At 37.3% G+C, this 10,964-nt stretch overlaps 1 protein-coding gene across 1 annotated transcript; it reads right to left on the reverse strand.

Moving 5' to 3' along the window:
• Positions 1–4,013: 4,013 nt before the first annotated feature.
• On the reverse strand, positions 4,014–5,213 carry LOC137707706 (probable methyltransferase At1g29790). The gene has a single exon (XM_068446610.1). The coding sequence runs from the start codon at positions 5,211–5,213 to the stop codon at positions 4,014–4,016; it is 1,200 nt and encodes a 399-aa protein (XP_068302711.1).
• Positions 5,214–10,964: the final 5,751 nt, after the last annotated feature.

Genomic DNA, 10,964 nt, shown 5'->3' on the forward strand with positions numbered 1-10,964 from the left:
TAAGATATGAAAAATATAATCAATATATCATTAATCTTTTTAAAATTTTAAACACATTTTATTTTCCTCGTATTCATCATTCTGCCAGGTCATGCCTAGAATTTTTTTAATTTTTTTATTTTCATACAAGTGGCTATTGCAGGAGGAGAGTGAATGGAACTTAGGACTAAATTTAGGCCTCAGATGAAAGCTCAAATGAGCCCTACCTAATTTAATTCCCAAGTATAATTTTTAATCATTAACTAGTGAATTTGAGGCAAATTAAATTAGGTTTAGATGAAAAAGAGAATTCGTGATTTTTTTTTTGCCTTTTTTTTATTGGGAATAAGAAGACACTTTTATGGTGCCAAAAAAAATAAGAGTATGTAAAAAACATAAGGCTTGATTCAAAGTGAGCCACATGCGTTGTTCGTTTTGCATTTGAGTCGTCTCTGTCTAGAATTTCGAGTGCAATTGAGTTACAAGTCCATTACGCGTCTACAAGTGTTAAGCCTTTGACATGAATAAACCGTAGGCTAATCCAAATTTACGAGTTGGTAATTTTCAAACCCATAAAATTTGTTTTTAGAAGTGAGAAGAAAAGTATCACTAGTTAAGCTAAGAGCTAGTTATAATTTAAGTAGTTAGTTTGATAGAATGACATGGTTTAAGGGTTTTGGAAATACAATCATTGTAAATGCTATTGTCAATGTTATATAGGAATATCGCACTTTCTAAATTTGCGTTCTTCCACTTTCTTTTTAACATCTCATATCTGACATCCATGACCACGAAACTGCTATCTCCAAGGATCAAATACACTCTATTTCCTAGCTAACTCCGCGGCAAGTGTTTAGAAATTTAACTAGTTTCTTTTTTTATTTTTTATTTTTTTATTTTTTTTAAACGATATTATCTACCTTAGGGTGGGGGGAGTGGGCAATGCCTCACAATGGACTAGCAATAATGTAGTTCAAATTCGCATTTGGTAAAAATTGAACTTATGACCTCTCAGTTACAAATGAAGAGGAATATCATTAGACTATAGTAAGAGTCGTCTCTGAGATTTTCGAGCCTTGTGTGAGATATATAAAATGGGCCCACCTTAAGATATTTAAAAAAAAAGGGATAATGTATTGATGCTAGAAGGTTATCACTTAAATCAAAACAAACTTTAGCACTCAATGATTGCAAGATTACACAAGTAAAAAGAGCTGCAAACATAACCTATACTAATGAAATCAAAATCAGTTCAATCTTAAACAACCAAACAAGAAAAAAAAAATTCAAAAACTCTAACTGTGACATCCCGTCCCGGGATTATTAGAACGCACGTGTGAAATTACATAATTGCCCTTAGTTCATTTTCGTCACGTGTGTTGGTTGTTTTGTGTATTGTGGCAGGTGTTGGGCACACACACACACACCTGCACACTCTCTGTCTTTCCCTTTCCCTCTGTCTCTCTCTCCCGTGTCTCTCTCTCCCCCGAGCTCCCGTTTCCACTGTAAACGTACGGACACACACCAAGAACCATTATACCGTAGCAGATCGAGGAAACCAAGGGTGCAGTCGTGATCGTGAGGTCGAGGGGAGCACGAATATACCATTTTCAGGTAGGAACTTCGACGTTTTCACGTCGAATTCACAAGCTCCGATTTGTGTACTATTCATGCAAAAATTATTCATTAAGTTTTTGGGTTTTCTAAGCTCGTAGGTAGCTTGGTGGTGTCACGAGGAGCCCAGGAGTGTTTCGTTGGAAGTGTTTTGACGTCGGGGAAGCTTGGTTCGAAGTTGGCCGAGTTTTGAGTTTTGAGACAGGTACGATCGCGTGATTTTTAGCTTTTAAAAGTTGTATAACGTGATTCTACTAGTCTAGGGCTTTTTTTGGCCCAAGAATCATAGAAAATGGTTGAAAAACGAAGGAGAATAGTGAGTTTAAAGTTTTCCCAGTTTTCCGGTGACCGGAGTCCGGCGAGGGTAGACCGGAGAAGAAACAGGAATATTCCGTTAATTTTAACGGAATATTCCTAACGGCAGTAACGGTATCCAGTTAAGTTTAACGGAATATTCCGGAATTTTAACGGAATATTCCTGACGGCGTCAATTGACACCGTCAGTGTGCATGGCGCCTGGCCGCGCGTGGGGGCGCGTAGGTCCGTGCCTATTTTGGCGTGTGGGGGCGCGTGAGAGGTCCAAAAATTATTTTAAAAATATGGTTGTGATCCTGAGGTTGTGTAGAGCACGTTGGTATATTCATTTGTCCAATTTGAGCAATGTATGAGAAGTTATTACGAGGAGTTGGTTATGTGCTTTAAAGTTAACGTTTTTATAGCTATTTCACATATAGGTGACACGTACCCCGAGGATGAGCGTGCACACGCGAGGCAGGGGGGCTACGACCCTTCTACATACCAGTGAGTGGGCTTTTGGTTTTCCGTATATACCTATATACTATATTTTCCCAGAACTTGAATAAATGTTTATTCATTATGCCATTCATTACATTATCGTTTTTCGTGCATCGTTGAGTACGTTATTAGTTGCATATATTTATACATATGCATATTGGGTGTTGTGGACGCACAGGTAAGTGCCAGGTAAGCGTTATTCACGTTTATGTTTCAGTAATGGTTTGAGATAGTTAGAGAGCTCATAACCTGCACCCCCGGTGTTAGTGCTCCCGCCCGTGGCCAGGGCACAGTCCTTCACGTGATGTTCACCTCCCGCACCTTATACTCACCTTGGATTCAAGGTAGGTGCACAGTCCTGTCGTACAGACCACATTAGGTGGTTCCGACTCGTAGGTGATCCGCGATTATTCGCCCAGTCTTCACGTGATCGTAGCACTTGTTTACACCCAGGCCTGTCGTACAGACCACTTTAGGTGGTTCCGACTCGTGGGCAGGTTTAGACATTGAGATTGAGATTTGAGCTCTAGATGCAGCCGTACAGGTCACGTTAGGTGACTCCGGCTGCCAGATTACATGATATTAATATGGTTATACCTGGGCACTTGCATATCATTATGAGATTTCGGCATGGCATATTATTTGAGCATGTTTGGCATATGTATTATGTGTATATTTTCTGGGAAGTATACAGGTTTTACGGCGAGGGGTTAGAAAGTATTTATAAATGGTTTTCGAAAGCTTTGTTTTTGCCCACTCACACTTTTGTTTTGCGCCCCTCCAGGTTCTAGTTGAGTAGCAGTTCCGGTGGTTTCCCAGAGGACTTGTTTGGCACTTCTGACAGACACCTATCATTGTAGGGTCACCTTCGGGTGAACTATTGTCGCATATTTTTCTTTTGGACTGCTGTTGTCTGGCTCTGAATTTGTGACTCACATGCTAGCACTTGTATTAGTATATCGTATGCTAGTTGGTTTTTTTTTTAATTACTCGTACTTTATATTATTACTTTATTAGCTTCCGCACGTGCACATGGCTACGTCACCTTTGTGTGATGGCCAGCACGCTCCGATCTCGGTCGGGGTGTGTCACTAACTTTAAAGTTTCACTTGAATATGTAACATTATTATATAATAAAATTGAAAACAATATTGTTTTTACTCAAAATATCTCATTGTACTCTAAATTTTTATATTTAGGAAGAAAAAAATTACGCTAATAAAGAGTGCACAATGAGATTTTAAAGTGCTAAAAAAGCAATTTTGAAATATATAACATTATTACATACAAATATTAGATGACAAAAAATTTGAAGGCTCTTGAAATTTGAAGCCTTATGCGACTGCACTTTTCGCTCGTTATTTTTTAGTTCAGTTATGTTTTAATGGACCCAAAAGTATTGATTCTCTATTAAATTTCAAGATAGGAGTCACAAAATTAACAAGAAGACATGAAGGAGACACGTATTTTGGGGACAGCATACACGCGGCCCATTTCCATATCTCCTTCTCTTTCAAATATTCTTCTATGTAACTTAACAATAAAAGAAAGCAAAAATATCAAAAAAAAAAAAAAAAAAAATACCAGCTAAGGCTTTTATATCTCCCCTCTGGTTAACTAATTAATCACCAAGAGTTCTTCAATGGCTTCTCCAGCAACGCTGAGAGGTACATCTCCCTACGCTTCGGTCCACGATCAAGCTTCTTCCCAACAACCCACTTCAACTTCTTGTACCCAATGCTCTCAATGAGAGGTCCATAGACCTCCTCCAACTGCTCACCTACGCAGAAAAAATGGTCAAGCCAAAACAACCCGCCAGGCCTAAGCACCCTGTAGATATCAAACATAGCGAAGTGAAGCAACGTCGTCGGAATCCAGTTACTCAACACGTGCATCGAATGCACAATGTCGAGCGTATTATCGAAAAACGGCAGCCTCTGCGAAATGCTTAGGTACAAAGGCACGACCCCTCTTGAAGCAATGAAGCTGTTAAAAGGACCATTCAAGTTCATTGAAGTTGTCAAAATTGTTATGTTCCTCTCCTTCATTCTCACAGCGAATGTAGCCACTCCACCGCCGATGTCAAGCCCTATTCGTATCGTTCCGGGTTTCTTGAACCCCAAGACCTCATCCACTCCGAAATCAAGCCCTCCTCCTTTGCCTTTTGCCCACCGATTCTTCTCATTTCCTTGAAGGTCAAAGCAGTCTATACAGTCGTCGAAGCCATTGTGGTTTTTCTTTCGGTTGATGAGGCAGTCGTAGTTTTTGCATTTGTAGGCTGTCCATACGACTGAGTTGTCGGACGGTGTGGACCAGTAGCTTTTGGGAAGAGGGTAGGGTTCCAAGTAGTTAGCGTTCGAGGCAGGGCGGCAGCGGCGGCGTGGTAAGGGTTCGCAGCCCTTGAGGAGGAGCCTTTGGGCTAAAAACTCGTCATCCGGGCACGATCCATTTACCTTGTAAGACATGAAGCGGCGGAGGAGATCAGGGAAGAGTGTGCATGCTTGTCCAACTGGAGGGTATATGGTGTTGGAGTCAATGTTTGCATTGTATCCAAATGGGAGGAGTTGTCCGGACGCAAAGGCAAGAAATTCAGCTGGCAGGTTAGATGTGTCTTCCGTAGAGGCATCAGGGAGGTTGGAGCCGGTCGTTGGAGTGGCAGGATCCGCGGTGGCTGCTGCGGTGGTTGTTGTAGAAGGTTTGAGGGCGCAAGACGAAAAGGATGAGGAGAGGAACAAGGTAATGAGATTTGTTGGGAGGAGAAGGAAAAGGAACAAGATATTTGCTGAGTATGGAGGCTTGGATTTAAGTGGGGAATCCGAGGCCATTGGTGTTTCAGTGTTTATTTGTTTGTTCAGGTCACGTAGAGAAGAAGCAAAGAGATGGAGTGAGAACAAAGAAATCGGTGTGAGACAACATACCGATATGGTTTGGGATATATACAACTATTCTATATAATATCAAGAGTAATGCTATTCATACCATATTTTTGTACCATATTTTCATACCATCTTAGGTGGCATGTGATATGAACAGCCACATCATTTGAATTAATCAGATTTTTAAATTTAGTTCATTATTTAATAAAATAATAATTAAGAAAAACTAGTTAATTAAATGATGATTGTGGTATACGAAAGGTCTTTTTCTTTCATTTCCTTGGATTTTGCAAATTTTTCCAATGATGTGGCTGTCCACATCAGATGTCACCTAAAATGATATATAAATGTGTTATAAAAACATGGTATAAATAGCATTACTCTAATATCAACTGACATTGCCTAATGAAAGAAACGTAATTAGAACATTAAACAAAAAGTGAGAGAGTCAACACAACCTTGGGCAAAACTCATTAAGTTAAACTCCGATCCGTGTAAATTGTCTTCCATTTATTTAATTAATTCAGATCTGGTTTTTAATTTGTTATACAATTGTATATGCAGAATTTAACTGTTGATAATGTCCACTAAATATTTATATGCAAAATATAATATAATTTTCAAGAGTGGCACGTAAAAAATGAATATTCTAGAGTGCACCCATTGCAGGCAGCGACGTGCATCCCTTGCCTTAGATCCGCATAAGAAGGTGAACCAAAGTCACCTGGCCAATAGCCAGAGCATCTGAAGTAGCAACTGATGCCAAAAAGTCGAAACCTGCCGATTCGTATACATCAAAGAACTTGAAGCACTCGAGACATATATAATTAACAAAACAAAGATCGACTTAATACAATGCACATGTATGCGACTTTTGCGTCAACTGGATTAGATCTCCTTATACATATGGTTACGATATAGGAACTCACGTTTTTGTCACACATTTTAACATCTATTTTGTAGGACTCACTTTATAATGTATTTCAACTATCTGAATTTTCTATTTTAGTACATTATTCATAGATTATCCTTATAAAAATTTAAACAAATCCAAAATCATTAAGATATTTATTTGGAGTGAAGAAAATAGACGAATGCGGTTCTACAAAGAAACACTAAATTTAGTCTAACAGTTATATAATTTTGAATTTGGATGATTTTTGGTAGACATGATCTTTGAGGTAAGATATAAAAGGTAGACCGTCAGATCGTTGAAATACATTGTAAAGTAGGCCCCACAAAATGTATCAAGATGTGTGTCAAAAGCTTGTATTCCTGAATCATAACTCATATATATGACTACTAATTTACTATTACCACTTGAATAGTTCAGCTAATCTTTTACAAGTAAGAGCATGTCGAACAGGCTCTTTAAACCTCTTAGAAAGTTGGTTTAGAAAAAGGTCTTGGAGATGCTCTAAAAAAAGGTCTTGGAGATGCTCTAACTTTGTCTGATATTTGTACCCGCGCAGAGTGAAAGGTACATGACTTATAAGAATTTAGGGCCACATAACCAATAATTACTTTGAACATATCAAACATCTTCAATCGTGCTCTCTAATTTTATATTTTAAATTTTAATTAGAATACCAAATTTATTTAGGAGATCTTTATAAAATGTCTACTTTAATCATGCTCTTCAATTTAAGAATTCGTAATAATTAGGGGCCGATATAGTGTTATACAAAATATCTTGTTTTTTTTTTTTTTTTTTTTTTTTTTTTTGAAACACTACAAAATATCTTGTTATCAATGAACTATGTTGAACACAGACAAACCAACAAAGAAAACAATAGTAGAAAAAAAAAAAAAAAAAAAAAAAAGAAGCAACTTTGGTTAAAGTATTAACCCCCGAAACCCTTTCATCAAACCATAAATCTCAATCTCTCTCCCTCTCTCGCATGCTTAATCACTCTTGGTGGACTATTTGTAATCCAAACCTAGGTGATCTATCCATGATCAGGATGAAAAATTTAGAGTCTAACCTTGAAATTGCATCCGAGTTTAACGTTTGTCCCTAAACTAAAATTTTATGAATTTACGTCCCTGAATTTAACAAAATGTTCAGTATTCATTCTTTCATTTGACTCACGTGCGGTTATATCGGGCAACAAGAGGGAAAGTCATATTTTGAGGCAGAATTTCATCTCATTCAAAGCCCTAATCTTTAAATTTCACATCCTTCCAAATTGTTTTAATTCATAAAGCAAACGCCTCAATCAAATAGAAAGGGTTCTGTTGTTTAGAACTATTTGAACTAGTCAATTTAAGTCCATCGGAAACTTTCATGTAGATTTCTGTATCAAGATCCCTGTATAGATATGCAGTTACCACATCCATAAGCTTCATGTCAAGTCATTCGGGAACTACCAGTCTTACAAGGTAGCATGACGTTATCACATCCATAACGGGTGAATACGTCTCCTCATAGTCAACCCCAGGACGTTGAGAGAAACTCTGCGCCACAAAACTTGCTTTAGCCTCCTGAAAATAAAAAATCTCCGACGTGGTATCTTTAGAATTCTTGACTCGGGCGAAATTCGTCTCATGAGTAAAAGTAATTAGAAGAAGTCGTTGAGGTAAGTGGAGCACAATGAAACAAGAGAGCTGCCAAAAAGGCTCCCGAGTCCCCTCTCAACTACTTTAATATCTAGGCTCTAAATGAAATTGATCACGGAGATTTAAAATTGATAAAAATGGTCCCTGAAATTGCCTACCATCAACTATTTTGATGTACTAGGGAGGAGAACATTTATTCTAGCCAATGACCACGTCTACATTTACACGGTGAGACTAAATTTATTATATATATAAAAAAAACTAATAAAAAAGGTCTCATGAACTTGTTTTTGTCCTTGTTATTAATAAAAGTTCATTTAGTGTTTCTAATAAAAAAAAAAAGTTTTGTGTGACCATTTTATTAAATGTCCCCAAACACCAAGTGACCTCGTGGTATATTAATATCTTTATATAAGCAATATATGTTTTTTTTTTATTACAATTAGGGTAAATATCAGTTTACTACCCTTAAGTTTTATGATTTTTAGCATTTGGTATATGAAGTTTTTTTTCTTTCCAGATAATAACAGAGATATTGCCATTTGTCAGTTTATCATTTGTACACTTGTCATTTGTAGATTGATTGCTTAATATGTAAGCTTAGTAGTAGCGTACTTAAGAAGCTAAGATTGACAAATGTTTATATAGCTGCTGTGCTTTGTTTTTTAGCCGGTTAATAGATTGACAAATGTATATATAGCTGCTGTGCTTTGTTTTTTAGTCGGTTAATAAAAAGTTTCCCTCTTCACAATTCTCTCTCTCTCTCTCTCTCTCTCTAAATTCTCTATCAAACCTTCATTGCAAAAACCTAGATTTTCATATTTTTAAGATGGTATCCAGAGCTAGTGATTCTTCTGTGGAATTGTTGACTTCTTGATTGATTTGGTTTGGTCCGCTGCTTTTGTTGCTGAGAATTTCTTAGGAGAAATCAAGTTCTGCGGGTTAGGTTTTTCTTTGGGGGATTTCGTGCGCTCTTTTCTGATGCGATTTGGTGTCTTCGGTTTGTGAGTACTATTCGTTTGATTTTCTTCATCGATTGTTTGATTTTTGTGTAGTTTGTGTTGATCTTGTGAAGGTCGATGCCATAGATTTTGATAAAGGTCGATGCCCTAAATCTTGCATATTTCAATTTTCTTTCGAATTGATATATTGTGAAAGACCGATGTCGTTTGTAAATTGGTGAAGACCGAAGTCACTACCAATTGATTGTTCAGAGGCCTATTGCAATCAGAATATCTCTGTTATTACTATGATTTGATTACTATGATTCTTTTAAAGATGGGTTCATCTACTGTTAAGATTGAAAGTATTCTGGGACTGTTAACTATTTGTCTTACTGATAACAATTACTCTAAATGGCGTTTTCAATTTAAGTCGGTGCTTAGGGGATACAAGCAGTTTGATCATTTTGATGGTACATCTGTATGTCCACCAAAATTTGTTGTTAATCCTGAGACTGGGATTACTAAAGAACTTTCTTCTGATTTTCAAGACTAGGAGACAATTGATTTAGCTCTTCCTAGCTTGTTAATTGCTACTCTGTCAGATGATGCTATAGACCATGTTCTTGGATGCAAAATTGCTCATGATGCTTGGTCCATTCTTGAAGATAGATATGCTACTGTTTCTAAGTCTAGGATTAACATGCTTAAGACTGAATTGCAAACAATACAGAAAGGGGGTTGATAGTATTGATAAATTTTTGTCTAAATTGAAATCTATTGGTGATCAATTGATTGGGTGGAGTTGTATCTGATAACGATTTGATAATTGCTGCTTTAGCTCGGGAGTCTTCTATTTCTTTGAAGGAATTTCGAGCCCAATTGTTGAATACAGAAAGGGATATTGAATGTATGGAGCATACTTTGTCGACTTCTATGACTGCTATGTATGTTCAGGGTTATAGTTCTCAGACTAATATTAAATAGGGTTCATCATCTAATTCTCATTCTGCTGATGGTTTTTCATCTGTCACTATTGGAACTATTCAACCTGGATTTTTTTTATCCTGCTCCTATTGTTTATAATTCACCGTCTTCACATATGCCTCCTGTGTAGCAACACCCATTACCTATGCCACCTCCAGTTCAATTTTCTCCATATGGATATGGTTATGGTTTTGTTGGTACTTCCGAGATTGGTTTTTCTGTTGGTAATTCATCTCAAGGTTCTATGTCTATGTCACCTCAATCTAATTACAGATCATACAATGGGCATCAACAGATGGGTAATGGTAACTTTAGGTCCAATTTTAATAAAGGCAGAGGTTCTAATTCTGGTTCTAGACAGGGTCGGTGGAATGGGAATATTGATTCACGGTTTAATATGCAGCCTGAATGTCAGATTTGTCAACGGAGAGGTCATATTGCTCTTAACTATCACTGCATGTCAAATATATGGTAAACAGGGTTATATTGCTTTAGAATGTTACCATCGAGGGAATTATGCATTTCAAGGCCATGCTCCACCTCTTGCCTTCAATAACATGCCAAAATATGTTTACTCTTCCTCTTCTCCTCAGTTTCCTGGTTCTACTTCCAATGTTTCAAGTCTTATGCCAGAATATGAATGCTCATGTTGTTGCACCTTATCCAACTGGAGATGCTTGGACTGTGGATACCGGTGCCTCGTAACTATGGCTTTCATCACTAAGTCGGCTTGTGACTTCATCTCATGATGGGTTCATGTGGTTAATTTAGTGGCGGCCAACATATTACGACCTTGTAACTTGTGTTATTAGGGTTAGAGTGTGTCACTGAATTTTCATGCCTAGCACGTGGACAACACAAAGGGTAATGCTAGGGAGACCAAATTTGGAGACTAAATTTATAAACTAAATGATGTGTCACCAATAAGAATAAGCATGTTTATCAACGTGTAAGTAATAAACCAATCATCAACTTTCATGTCCTCTAGTTTTCAAAACTTTGTCCATAAATTTAATCTCATTGGCCTTACTCTAACACAAATAAGGTGACGTAGAGCACGTGTGGCCATCGAGCTTCATACATGGAACAACCTGCTCTGATACCATATAGAAATATGATTCCCTGATTTATGTGATACAATGCGCATAATATATGTACATATAGGGTATGACAAAACCCATATGAGACGAATTCCTAAAATAATTACTATAAA

The sequence above is a fragment of the Pyrus communis genome, chromosome 11 (genome assembly GCF_963583255.1).
Source record: "Pyrus communis chromosome 11, drPyrComm1.1, whole genome shotgun sequence".
Lineage (NCBI taxonomy): Eukaryota > Viridiplantae > Streptophyta > Magnoliopsida > Rosales > Rosaceae > Pyrus > Pyrus communis.